This window comes from Ruditapes philippinarum, unplaced genomic scaffold (assembly GCF_026571515.1).
Source record: "Ruditapes philippinarum isolate M1 unplaced genomic scaffold, ASM2657151v2 ctg1632_1_1_1_1, whole genome shotgun sequence".
Classification (NCBI taxonomy): Eukaryota; Metazoa; Mollusca; class Bivalvia; order Venerida; family Veneridae; genus Ruditapes; species Ruditapes philippinarum.
The window spans coordinates 86,856-102,150 of record NW_026855767.1 but is presented as its reverse complement, the minus strand read 5'-3'; the positions used below and the strand labels follow the sequence as shown (position 1 = coordinate 102,150).

General features: G+C 30.3%; 1 protein-coding gene across 1 annotated transcript in view; it reads left to right on the top strand.

The window, feature by feature from the left end:
* Positions 1–15,295, top strand: part of LOC132744302 (fibrillin-2-like) — a 94,241-nt gene that overhangs the window by 61,877 nt on the left and 17,069 nt on the right. Inside the window, exons 67-79 of the mRNA XM_060732968.1 lie at positions 1,594–1,707; positions 1,977–2,090; positions 5,197–5,310; positions 5,545–5,661; positions 5,951–6,070; positions 7,331–7,444; positions 9,975–10,091; positions 11,442–11,669; positions 12,133–12,246; positions 12,608–12,727; positions 13,593–13,706; positions 14,296–14,412; positions 14,727–14,843. Of these exons, the coding sequence (XP_060588951.1) occupies positions 1,594–1,707; positions 1,977–2,090; positions 5,197–5,310; positions 5,545–5,661; positions 5,951–6,070; positions 7,331–7,444; positions 9,975–10,091; positions 11,442–11,669; positions 12,133–12,246; positions 12,608–12,727; positions 13,593–13,706; positions 14,296–14,412; positions 14,727–14,843 (1,620 nt within the window). The remainder of the gene's footprint in view (positions 1–1,593; positions 1,708–1,976; positions 2,091–5,196; positions 5,311–5,544; positions 5,662–5,950; positions 6,071–7,330; positions 7,445–9,974; positions 10,092–11,441; positions 11,670–12,132; positions 12,247–12,607; positions 12,728–13,592; positions 13,707–14,295; positions 14,413–14,726; positions 14,844–15,295) is intronic.

Sequence of the window (15,295 nt, the reverse complement as noted above, 5' to 3'; positions counted from 1 at the left end):
AAATGTTGATGTTCAAATTTGGGGGTCAAGAAAGCAATGGCTGACCTCATATACCAGCTATAATCATTTGCAGAGTAAACAATAGAATATCCAAAACTTCAGCATTTGTTGCTGAAATATTGTTTATCATGTTAAAAATCAAAACACCCAAGCTTTTATCTGAATTAAATCATGTCATGTACATATCTTTCCGGACACATGGTACTGTAGTGTATACAATTTATGTAATTTTGATACCCTCCTTGTCGAGCCTCAGATATAAGTGTCAATGCAATCAGAAATAAACAAACTAGTTTGTTAGTTAGGAGAAGAACCTAGCTGAACGGTGTCAAATTTTTAGGTCTCTAGGTTAAAAATTATGAAATCTGTACGGAAAAATGTTCAAAAAGTGTCCGGGTGATGGTCCCCGACTAGTAGGAGGCTTGGTTTTTCCTGAATACTTTACAGTAGATTTCACATACATTAAGTAAATATCATGCCCAATTTTCTATAGAGTTTATTCTAAAAAATGATTGAAGTAAATATAAACACAAGTCTACTGTGTTTTAGCTCACCTGAGCACTTTTTGCTCAGAGATGAGTGTTTGTGGCAGTGTGTCCGCAATTTGTTGTCAGTCATTATCCACAGTTACTATAAAGGACATCTTTCCAAAAACCATGTGATGTATTTTGACCAAATTTCACAGGAAACAACTTTAGTCAGTCCTCTATAAAAGTTTTATAATTGGTCCCAGTCTGATCAATAAGTAGGTCACAGCAGCTAAAAATAGACTTAAAAATCTTCTTCTCAGAAACTCGAGTGCCCAGAGCTATTTGGCATGTAGCCTCACCTTGTGGTCCTCTACAAAAAAGTATTAAATCATGCCCCTGGGGTTAAAATTGACCCTGCCCTGGGGATCACTTAGTTTATGTAGACTTCTATAGGAAAATACATTTAAGTCTTCTTTTGTGAAATTACAATGCCAAAAGTGTAGGTATTTTTTGTTAAGCATTTTGTTGCAGACATCTATAAATAATTCTAACATTATGCAGCTTGGGTAGGAAATGACAAACCAAATGTGACATCATTACTGACTTTAACATTGTAAAATTAAAATTGTGACCTTTTCTACCAATGTATCTCAGGTGAGCATTCCATGGCCATCATGGCCCTCTTGTTTAAAATCCTTTTGAATCTCTGAAGTAATTAATCATTTTAGTGTAAATCACTATAAATTAATTTATCACAAAATGTTTTTAGAAACAACTGAACAACACTGGTTTTAATTTTAAAAAATGTCATCAATAGAATAATTAAGAAAGCCTGGATTGACTAGTAGTTTTACTCTTGTGTACAATATGATAAAATTTACCTCATTGAATTCCATCCAAAAATTTAAAAATAAAGTAATGTTTTTCTAACTTCTCTGATGTCTACAGTTATATAGAATTGGCTTTAATGGCAAATTTTATATAAGATCTCACTTCTACCATATCATAACCTTATCATCTTCCCACCACACTAGTTCTCTCACTTAGTTTGTTTACATCTCAAGTATTCAGTAATGTAAACTCAAGTAACTCAACCTTGCATGTATGATGTCTCTTATTTTAGATGTTAATGAATGTTTGGACACGCCATGTCTGAATGGTGGCACATGTGACAATACACAGGGATCATACATCTGTAGATGTCCAAAGGGTTATAGTGGACCAAATTGTGAAAATGGTATGTAAAACATATTTAATGTACATAAGTAGTATTAAGAGAGTTGTAAACGATCATTCATTGCTCATTTTATTAGTTATTATTTTATCTTATCTGGAACTTTAATTTTGTATTTAAAAGAAAAAAAACAATAATATTTTATACAATGAGTTTAAAAGTAATTTTCCATGTTGTTAATATTTTTATGTTTAATTATGTTATTTCTTGTGTACTTTTATTTTATTTTATATGAATATATTAGATAGAAAGTATAAATTTTGTGATTTTAGACATGAATGAATGTGAATTTGGTCCATGTTTGTATGGTGGTACCTGTATCAACACAGTTGGTTCATTTTACTGTGAATGTCCACCAGGAAGATCAGGCACTGATTGTAGAAACGGTATGTATATATACAACACGTACTGTCTGATTGTAGAAACGGTATGTATATATGCAGCAAGTACTGTCTGATTGTAGAAACGGTATGTATATATGCAACAAGTACTGTCTGATTGTAGAAACTGTATGTATATATGTAACATGTACTGTCTGATTGTAGAACCGTTATGTATATATGTAACATGTACTGTCTGATTGTAGAAACTGTATGTATATATGCAACATGTACTGTCTGATTGTAGAAACTGTATGTATATATGTAACATGTACTGTCTGATTGCAGAACCGTTATGTATATATGTAACATGTACTGTCTGATTGTAGAAACTGTATGTATATATGCAACAAGTACTGTCTGATTGTAGAAACGGTATGTATATATGCAACAAGTACTGTCTGATTGTAGAAACGGTATGTATATATGCAACAAGTACTGTCTGATTGTAGAAACGGTATGTATATATGCAACATGTACTGTCTGATTGTAGAAACTGTATGTATATATGCAACAAGTACTGTCTGATTGTAGAAACGGTATGTATATATGCAACAAGTACTGTCTGATTGTAGAACCGGTATGTATATATGTAACATGTACTGTCTGATTGTAGAAACTTTATGTATATATGTAACACGTACTGTCTGATTGTAGAAACTGTATGTATATATGTAACACGTACTGTCTGATTGTAGAAACGGTATGTGTTTATGTAACACGTACTGCCTGATTGTAGAAACGGTATGTATATATGTAACACATACTGTCTGATTGTAGAAACGGTATGTATATATGTAACACATACTGTCAGATTGTAGAAACGGTATGTATATATACAACACGTACTGTCTGATTGTAGAAACGGTATGTATATATGCAACAGTCGTACTGTCTGATTGTAGAAACGGTATGTATATATGTAACACGTACTGTCTGATTGTAGAACCATAGAAATGGTATATATATATGCAACATGTACTGTCTGATTGTAGAAACTGTATGTATATATGCAACAAGTACTGTCTGATTGTAGAAACGGTATGTATATATGCAACAAGTACTGTCTGATTGTAGAAACAGTATGTGTATATGCAACAAGTACTGTCTGATTGTAGAAACGGTATGTATATATGCAACAAGTACTGTCTGATTGTAGAACCGGTATGTATATATACAACAAGTTCTGTCTGATTGTAGAAACGGTATGTATATATGCAACATGTACTGTCTGATTGTAGAAACGGTATGTATATATGGAACACATACTGTCTGATTGTAGAAACGGTATGTATATATGTAACACATACTGTCTGATTGTAAAAACGGTATGTATATAATTATGCAACACTTACTGTCTGATTGTAGAAACGGTATGTATATAATTATGCAACACTTACTGTCTGATTGTAGAAACGGTATGTATATATGCAACAAGTACTGTCTGATTGTAGAACCGGTATGTATATATGTAACATGTACTGTCTGATTGTAGAACCATAGAAATGGTATATATATATGCAACATGTACTGTCTGATTGTAGAAACTGTATGTATATATGCAACAAGTACTGTCTGATTGTAGAACCGGTATGTATATATGTAACACATACTGTCTGATTGTAGAAACATAGAAATGGTATATATATATGCAACATGTACTGTCTGATTGTAGAAACTGTATGTATATATGCAACAATTACTGTCTGATTGTAGAAACTGTATGTATATATGTAACACATACTGTCTGATTGTAGAAACATAGAAATGGTATATATATATGCAACATGTACTGTCTGATTGTAGAAACTGTATGTATATATGCAACAAGTACTGTCTGATTGTAGAACCATAGAAACGGTATATATATATGCAACATGTACTGTCTGATTGTAGAAACTGTATGTATATATGCAACAAGTACTGTCTGATTGTAGAACCGGTATATATATATGCAACAAGTTCTGTCTGATTGTAGAAACTGTATGTATATATGCAACAAGTACTGTCTGATTGTAGAACCGGTATGTATATATGCAACATGTACTGTCTGATTGTAAAACCATTATGTATATATGCAACAAGTACTGTCTGATTGTAGAAACGGTATGTATATATGTAACATGTACTGTCTGATTGTAGAAACGGTATGTATATATGTAACATGTACTGTCTGATTGTAGAAACGGTATGTATATATATAACACTTACTGTCTGATTGTAGAAACGGTATGTATATATGTAACACATACTGTCTGATGTAGAAACTGTATGTATATATGCAACACTTTCTGTCTGATTGTAGAAACTGTATGTATATATGTAACACATACTGTCTGATTGTAGAAACGGTATGTATATATGTAACAAGTACTGTCTGATTGTAGAAACTGTATGTATATAATTATGCAACACTTTCTGTCTGATTGTAGAAACTGTATGTATATATGCAACACGTACTGTCTGATTGTAGAAACTTTATGTATAAATGCAACAAGTATTGTCTGATTGTAGAAACAGTATGTGTGTGTATGCAACATGTCAGAAACAAGTAGATCTACATGTATATTAAACTTAAAATACAGCTAGAATGTGCAACACATACTCTCTGATTGCAGAAACAGTATGTATAATAATATGCAACATGTCAGAAACAGTATGAGTTTATTGCAACACATACTGTCTGATTGCAGAAACAGTATGTGTATATATGCAACACATACTGTCTTATTACAGAAACAGTATGTGTATACATGCAACACATACTGTCTGATTACAGAAACAGTATGTGTATATATGCAACACATATTGTCTGATTGCAAAAACGGTATGTGTATAATTATGCATATATGCAACAGGTCAGAAACAAGTACATGTATGTGAAACTTAAAATACAGCTAGAATGTGAATTAAAACCCCACTAACAAAACATGAGATAATAAGATGCATTAGCTTAGTAATATAACAAATCTATGAAATTTCAAGTTTTATATAAATAATTGAAATCAACTACAACAATGTTTTTTTTTATGTTTTGGTACAAAGAAAGAAACAGTTTTATTACAATCATGCACAACATTTGTTGTTGTTTCAGTATATATGTCTTTTTCAGATACAAATGAATGTGAACAAAATCCCTGTCTACACGATGGTACATGTTTTAACACAGATGGGTCATACAGGTGTCAATGTAATGAATTTTGGGAAGGCCAAGACTGCCAGAAAGGTAAAATAAGTCTTTATAAATAGAATTATGTTACATAGGAGGATAGAAAGTGACTAACATAAATATTTGAGAAACATAACCTTTACATCAAAGTTCTGTGACATTTAAAGTACAACACATGGTTATCATGATGTTTGTAATAAAATTAAAATTATACTTTTATATTATATTAATGAAATTATTTTTTAACAAAATGTATTGGTTTTTTTATTGTTTTTTTTTTTCTTGTTAAAGACCGAAATGAATGCATGGAACTGATGTGTATGAATGGTGGAACTTGTAACAATCTGATCGGTGGTTTTGAGTGTGTTGATTGTAATCCAGGCTGGGTTGGACAGATCTGTGAAATAGGTAGTATAAAATTTTATACCCCATACAAGATATTACCTTAGGCTACAAGTATATGATCATTTTGTTAAAGTTGTGTAGATATATAATCAGTGTCTATGTTTTCTAGAGGTTTAACATATGATAACATACTACAATCCTTTACAGACTTGATGTTATAATCTATAAATTTTAAATATAAATTTAGATAACCTGTGTTTAAAATAAATTTTTTTTTACTTTTAGTTCTTTATGACTAGCAAAGTAAAGTGAAATATACAAATAATGATTACATTTTTTTTTATTATCATAGATATCAATGAGTGTTTAAATGTGACGAATCCATGTCTACATGACGGGAAATGTATCAATACAAAAGGTTCATTTATATGTCAATGTATGACTGGCTGGAGAGGCAACATATGTGATATTGGTCAGTTTTTGTTCATTATTTATTCATGAGTTTTCTTAATTTCATTTTTAGCTTGAGTATTTTAAGAATAGGAAAAGCTATTGTATTCATCTAGGTGTTGGCATCTACATCAGTGTTGGCATCACGGTTACACTAATGTTGGTGTCTGCATCAGTGTTGGCATCACCGTTACACTAATGTTGGCGTCTGCATCAGTGTTGGCATCATTGTACACTACTGTTGGCATCTGCATCAGTGTTGGCATCACGGTTACACTAATGTTGGCATCTGCATCAGTGTTGGCATCACCGTTACACTAATGTTGGTGTCTGCATCAGTGTTGGCATCACCGTTACACTAATGTTGGCTTCTGCATCAGTGTTGGCATCACCGTTACACTAATGTTGGCATCTGCATCAGTGTTGGCATCACGGTTACACTAATGGGTTACATTTTTAAGTTGGTATCTCCAAAACTACTGAAGGGAATAACTTGAAACTTTGCACACTTATTTCAGAGCATAATAGGAGGTCACTATCCATACCTCTTATATGGATTTTGACAAAATTATGACTTTTTGACTTATAAAATTCTACACTGTCCAGGCCCTTGTTTTACTATTAGACACTGAGAATAGGCAAGCACACTGTTCTACAGACAATCATGTTAGTCCTAAAACTTTTATTATTACCTCAATTTTCATTACTAATTTGTTTTCACTACCTGTTGTCAGTCTGTGTGTGCATGCATTTCTGCATGTCAACAATTTTTTGACAGCACAATTATAACAGTTACATTTCCTCTTAGGTTTTGACCAAACTTGTGAGGATTGCCAGTCAGTTTTGGTTCCTTTATTCCAATGATCTGATCTTATTAGTATCAATTGAAAGGGCCAAACAAGCACTTCCAGGCAATTGGACATAACCCTGTCATGGATTTTAACAAAATTATGCTCTTTTTTTCAACATAAAATTTAGTTATGTTTTCCTTTCCACCCCTAATTTCCTATACCCATTTCATGTATTACTCAATAACTATTGCCATCTAATAAAATGATACAGAAAGAAAATGTTTCCACTTACTTTGGCAAAGTTAAGCTGTGTAAAAGTGGACTCAGAATGCATCACCAATATTCTTATTGAAAAAAGTGTTTTATTTTGTTCTTCCTCATTATTATATAAATCTGCTCCTTTATCTGTAATATATACATGTATCTTGATCAGTAAACGTAATAAATTAAATGACTAAGTAGTAATAGTAAAGTATTTTATCATACTGTAGATGAGAATGAGTGTTTGATGTATCCATGCCAGCATGGTTCAACATGTAACAATCTACCTGGAACATACGAGTGTATTTGTGCTGATGGCTGGGAAGGCGATAACTGTCAGATAGGTACAGTAAAATTATGGTTATAATGAAAAATGATAGGGTGTCATACAAAATGATTTACTGTTAACATGATAAGAATGGAAGTATGCACGCATTATTTGACAGATAGTGTATCTTATATCAAAATCTAAGTTATACAAACTCTAAAGGCCATATGTGTGGATGAGAAGCTCACCTCAGACCATATATTGGGAGTTATTTGCACACTAGGTTATAACCACTGGACTATATGTTAGGTATAAGTCGACACAATATGTTAAATCCAGGCAATGGTACCTCAGATATACTTAGTTACGCTAGGTTATTACAACTTGATCTTATCTTTAGTATAAGTTAGCATACTAGGTTAGAACTACCCAACCAATCTCAGGTAATATTATGGTAATGCAGTATATTATATATCTGTAAATACAATATATGTTATTATGAAAGGACTGACTTTCACTGACTTACTTTACTAGAATGGAGTGCTGCATCTTAACATTAAAGTATACATGTCTATGAATAGTCAATGTTAAATGGTTTCCTAGCTGTTACCAGCCCCAAATTACATTTGTTACAAATAAGATAAGAATCTGTCAACAGACAAACACAAATATTTGACAGAATACAGTAAGGTACCTTTCCAGCATTACCATGTTTCCAATGTTGCTCTTTATCTGTAGCTTTTAATTGGAATATAGGCCAGAAATGTAACACCTTTTCTGGTTTGTATTCAAAATTTTAGAGCAGTTTTTCAGACCTTTTCCATTTTGAATATAATTTTATACCAGTAAGCAATGTTAAGGTTATTTTATCAAAGAAACAGAATTTTCCAACCTTTTAAGTAGTATCAGCATGTATATTGTTCAAATGTACTGATTTACTTGGAATGGATCCTCAATTATTGCACATGAGCATTCAGGCTGGAATTGCCAAGGCGTTGCTTATTTTTAGATATAGTAAGTTCTCTAAAGTAACTTTTAAACAACATGCAAATGTTTAAGATAAATAAACCTTTGTACATAATTAATGCTATGGTGCTTAGAAAACAAAAGTCTCTCATTCGACATAAATTATCCTTTATTGGTAAAAATAGTCTGTGCTGGATGAAAATGATAAAGGCTTAAAAATAGTAAGGGTCCAGAAACTGCTATGAAACCAGTACTGACAATAATAACATTAAGTTCAATTTGCCATTTATTAAGGCAGGGACATGGTACTATAAGTGGACACAGTATGGTATAACCACACATTTTGTTATGTAAGCTAGATAACTTGGCTATATGTAGACTTACAAGAGAAATATTTGATAATGATATAATTGTATATACAATGTTACAGATATCAATGAGTGTCAACTATTTGCACCATGTTTAAACAATGGTATATGTTATAATGATATAATTATATATACAATGTTACAGATATCAATGAGTGTCAACTATTTGCACCATGTTTAAACAATGTATATGTTAAATATAATTATATATACAATGTTACAGTATCATGAGTGTAACTATTTGCACCATGTTAACAATGGTATAACAATGATATGTTATGATATAATATATATACAATGTTACAGATATCAATGAGTGTCAACTATTTGCACCATGTTTAAACAATGGTATATGTTATAATGATATAATTATATATACAATGTTACAGATAATCAATGAGTGTCAACTATTTGCACCATGTTTAAACAATGGTATATGTTATAATGATATAATTATATATACATTGTTACAGATATCAATGAGTGTCAATGGTATATTATAATGATTATTATATATACATGTTACAGTATCAATGAGTCAACTATTTGCACCATGTTTAAACAATGGTATATGTTATAATGATATAATTATATATACAATGTTACAGATATCAATGAGTGTCAACTATTTGCACCATGTTTAAACAATGGTATATGTTATAATGATATAATTATATATACAATGTTACAGATATCAATGAGTGTCAACTATTTGCACCATGTTTAAACAATGGTATATGTTATAATGATATAATTATATATACAATGTTACAGATATCAATGAGTGTCAACTATTTGCACCATGTTTAAACAATGGTATATGTTATAATGATATAATTATATATACATTGTTACAGATATCAATGAGTGTCAACTATTTGCACCATGTTTAAACAATGGTATATGTTATAATGATATAATTATATATACATTGTTACAGAAATCAATGAGTGTCAACTATTTGCACCATATTTAAACAATGGTATATGTTATAATGATATAATTATATATACATTGTTACAGATATCAATGAGTGTCAACTATTTGCACCATGTTTAAACAATGGTATATGTTATAATGATATAATTATATATACAATGTTACAGATATCAATGAGTGTCAACTATTTGCACCATGTTTAAACAATGGTATATGTTATAATGATATAATTATATATACAATGTTACAGATATCAATGAGTGTCAACTATTTGCACCATGTTTAAACAATGGTATATGTTATAATGATATAATTACATATACAATGTTACAGATATCAATGAGTGTCAACTATTTGCACCATGTTTAAACAATGGTATATGTTATAATGGAGCAGGAACATACTCTTGTCAATGTCAGGCAGGATGGACTGGTAGAAATTGTGAAATTGGTAAGTTCATGACTAATGTATCATACTTTAACCTACTTAGTGTTTGCATATACATGATATAATAATAGAGGACCTCTTCTACCAATATTGTCCTTACCTACAAATCAGTGTAATGTGATCACGCTCTTATATACTGCTTCATGATTTTAGTATTTTAATAAAATCTTATTGAAAGAACTGTTTCAAGTTCAAACCTGTGCAAGTCACTAGTAATACATATTTAGGAGAGTAGGGGATTATTTATGGATTGGAATAATCAATATAAACAAATTCATAACTTTATATATCAATTTAATTATTTCTTTGCACCACTTTCAATTTATTTCGCAGACTCATTTCTAGCATAGCATGCACCACTTATTTAATGTAAGCAATAATTTTAAGAAACAAAGGACTAGAAGCAAGTTTATGACTAAAACAAAGTTTATGACTAGAAATCAAACATATTGGTTTGTTTCAGTTAGCAAAACAGAAAGGAATTGTACATTCTGCGATTGGTATCTATAGCCGACCCCAGAATAATAACAGAACAAATCTGATTATGTGCTATAAATAGCACCAAGAAAAAAGCCGATTATTCACATCAAAATAAACTTTAGTTATTTCTATATAGAAATAATTGGTTTTATTCTATACATGTAGAAAAGTTAAACTTTTCATACTGACACCTGTTAACATTGTTTAATGAGAACTACATCTACCTTTCATTTGTAGTCTTAATATATGTATTACTACAACAAAACTACAGTTGATTGCCTTATGTCATTAATTAACAAATAATACATTCTCACTTTTCATCTGTCATATAACAACAGTGTAACATTTCTAATAATACATTCTCACTTTTCATCTGTCATATAACAACAGTGTAACATTTCTAATAATACATTCTCACTTTTCATCTGTCATATAACAACAGTGTAACATTTCTAATAATACATTTGAGAAACATTTTGTTAAAGTTTTAAGTAGTAGTTGAAATTATATAGAGGATATTTGTTTTGGTGTTCACAAGATGAAATATATTTGGATCTTACACTAAACTAAACAAATTTTCTTTTTATTATATGCAAAGAAATGTTTAAAAAGACATTTTAACCTAAAACTAAATGAAAATTGCACCAAATAATAATAAAACGTGATATCATTTACAACATCATGTCATTAAGTTGGTTTCCAGTACTGTGCACGCTGGTATTTTACTGAAACAACGTAATAGCAGGCTTAAATTAAAAACAGTGACAAATATAAGTTATTTATTTCACTGATATATGTCTATAAACCACCTAAAAGCATGTAATAAAAATGTTTAATGTTTATTATTGTTGTAATAATTATCACTGTTTTCAGATATAAATGAATGTCTTCAACAGCCATGTCAGAATGGTGGTACATGCTTTAATACAGATGGTTCGTTCACATGTAATTGTACAGCAGGATGGACTGGTTCTACCTGTGCTATGGATGTTAATGAATGTAATGTTTTACAGTGTGCCAATGGAGGCACCTGTATTAATACACCAGGATCATATACATGTATTTGTGATATAGGCTGGACTGGGGAACTGTGTGGAATAGGTACAATATAAATATAGTAATACTGATCTTGTTATTACAGTGATATATTTAGGACCATCATTGTTTGGTTGTATCCACCTAGTCATTAAGAAGGAGATAATTATTATAAAACAATATAAACATTATATTATTCAAAAGCAGGATGAGAAGATCATTCATCAATGTATTATTTTACACTCTTTTACTGTACAGTCAGGTTTGTTAGTGTGAACTTGTCAAATAATAATAGCCCTTAAACAACACCATAAATATTATTATCTTTCATACACAGCTGCAGAAGTATACTTCCACCTACACCAATAATAAAATTTATTATATTTGTAGATATCTGAAAGCATAAAACTTTTCCACTTTTATGTAAGAATAAGAATTTACCATTAATAATGTGTAGGACAAATGAAGTGACCATTGTTTTATGAACAAATGTTGTCAGATAGACAATAATTATAGATTCTATTTCCAGACATAGATGAGTGTCTCTCAGTCACATGTTTAAATGAAGGTACATGTATAAATGAGATAGGCGCATTCCGTTGTGAGTGTCCACCAGGTTTCCGTGGAGACACTTGTGGAATAGGTATTGAATTTTTATTACATTATATATATTTTCTTGAAATTGTAAGATATATTAATATTGGTTATCAACATTGGTTTTTAAACACCACTTTGGAGCTCTTATGCGTCAGAAACTAAGTTGAAGGCTTTTGACATGAGTGTTGTAAATTAAATAGTGCTTGATCACTGCTGTAACTAATATCATTTTATTTCTAACAAAGATGATAACATCTTGAATAAGAAAAAGTAAATTAATAATAAAAATAATCCAAACACAATTGATTATAGATTAACTTATGTTTTGTTAAGTTAGAAAGGAAAAAAATGATTTTAGAGAATAATGATATTGAAGTATTATACATAATTATGTTTGTGTATTGTAGATATTAATGAATGTTCGGAATATTTCGGTATATGTCAGAATGGTGGGCAATGTTTTAATTCCATTGGAAGCTATACTTGTCAATGTGCAACTGGATGGACAGGACAAAACTGCACTGAAGGTATATATATCACATGCATAAATGTCACATAAAGATATATTGAAGGTATAAATAAATGGTTGTTGAGTAACTAGGGTATGACTGTATTGCATGCATGTTACCTAAAACTACACTGAAGATTATATCACATGTATTAATGTCACATAAATACACTGAGATATATATAGCATGTAGAAATGTCACCTAAAAATTCCCTGATGACATAAAAACATTTGTAAATGTCACCTAAAAGTACTCTGAATGTACAAAATGTCACCTAAATTCTCTGAAGGTATTTAAAACATTTCTAAATACCACCTAAAACTAGTCTGAATGTATATAGAAAACAATAATAGATAAAACTACACTGAAAGTTTATATCACATTTATATTTGTCACTGGTTGTAGAGAAATCTGCTTGCTGAATGATGCTGTTAAATTTCCTTCCATAATTACTTCATCATTTGCTTTAGGCATGTAAAAGTCTAAATCTTATACAACATATTTGCATGTCAATGCATTTTAAATACAGAGATAAATAGCTTAAAATTTACATCATTTACTATCTAAATTTTGCTTCTGTTTGTAGAATTTTTTAACAATGTATAATTTACTTGTTAGAAATCATTATATGACAGGTTGATTTTTTCACTAAACTGTATGTTTATAAAACTATACCTGAGAGAGGGAAATGATTTTTACAAGATTTATAACAAATCATCATGATTTGCTATAGGCATGTAAAAGTCTAAATCTTATAACATATCTGCATGCCAATATCATATCATTTTCCAACAAAAACATTAACTGTAGCTGTAGCTTGGGTAGGTTATTTAGAAAGAGATCATCCTGATTTTATGGTTATACATGTATTATCTATTTACAGATATAAATGAATGTCTTCAGAATCCATGTTTAAATGATGGAACCTGTACCAATACATTAGGTTCATATACATGTCAATGTACACCCCAATGGATTGGTCCACGTTGTGAAATAGGTATACTTTCTTCTTACTGTTGTTGACTGTGAGCTCAATGAATTCAACACTTTGCTCAGACAAATATGTATGTGAATGATGGTGAATAAATAATAATGAGTTATGTAGAAATCCATGTAGTGTACACAAAAAATAAGTATGAATCCATGAAGGGATGAAGGGATATGCAAGTTTATAGAAAAAATTTGCACTGAATATCTGACATTTAAAATAAGCAATTGGCAAACATTAAAAAATAACAACAACAAAAAACCAATTGACATTTAGCTATTGGATAATTATGATTAGCAACTAGAATGTCCCTTCAGGTACTCTATAGAAAGTGTAAGAAACTATGTATTATATTTTTGATGAACTGCCTATGGGTTATAATGATACATAAAGTCAAATTTGTTTATTTCTGAAACATGGGTTATGACTTGACTAAATGGCACTAAAATAAGAAGTATGTGCATATAAAAATTTTTAGTGGAAAAATAAAAGATACTAGTAATAATTACTTTTAGAAGGTAACCTAAATTTTTCTTTTGTAGACTACAATGCATAGTAATAATTACTTTTAGAAGGTAACCTTAATTTTCTTTTGTAGACTACAATGAATGTCAGGACCTTTCTATATGCGCCAATGGTGGTCAGTGTATTAATACAGAGGGAGGTTATACATGTAGATGTCCAACAGGATGGACAGGGCAAAATTGTTTAATAGGTAATCATGAATTGTTGCAGATTTGATTTAAGCCAAACCCTGTCATTATTTAGAACTAATGTAGAAATATATACACAAAGTAAATTTTCTGTTGGTTCTTTATAGCTGTATGGTATATTGATATTTTATGGAGACAGTAAGATAATAATAAAAAAAAATATATCTGTACTTCCAAGCAATTATAAACTGTGTAGGTTTGTTTTAGACATAAGTTATATATTGTCAATAATGTTTTATTTTACAAGGTAATTTCAATCCAGTGAATGCTAGCATAAATTAATAGATTTTGTCCATTAATTATATTGTTTTTACAGATATCAATGAATGTATACCAGACAATCCATGTCTAAATAGTGGAATTTGTAAAAACCTGCAAGGCTCATATGAATGTGTTTGTCCACCAGGATTTACTGGCATAAATTGTGAATCTGGTAAGAAAAAGAAAATCTCTGAATTGGCATGTGACCTTAGGTATTTTAGATAGTGTTTGATTAAAATCCTCATATCAGTAGGTATTTCAGATAGTGTTTGATTTAAATATGTTCCTCATATCAGTAGGTATTTCAGATAGTGTTTGATTTAAATCCTCATACCAGTAGGTATTTCAGATAGTGTTTGATTTAAATCCTCATACCAGTAGGTATTTCAGATAGTGTTTGATTTAAATCCTCATACCAGTAGGTATTTCAGATAGTGTTTGATTTAAATCCTCATATTAATAGGTATTTCAGACAGTGTTTGATTTAAATATGTTCCTCGTACCAGTAGGTATTTCAGATAGTGTTTGATTAAAATATGTTCCTCGTACCAGTAGGTATTTCAGATAGTGTTTGATTAAAATCCTCATATCAATAGGTATTTCAGATAGTGTTTGATTTAAATA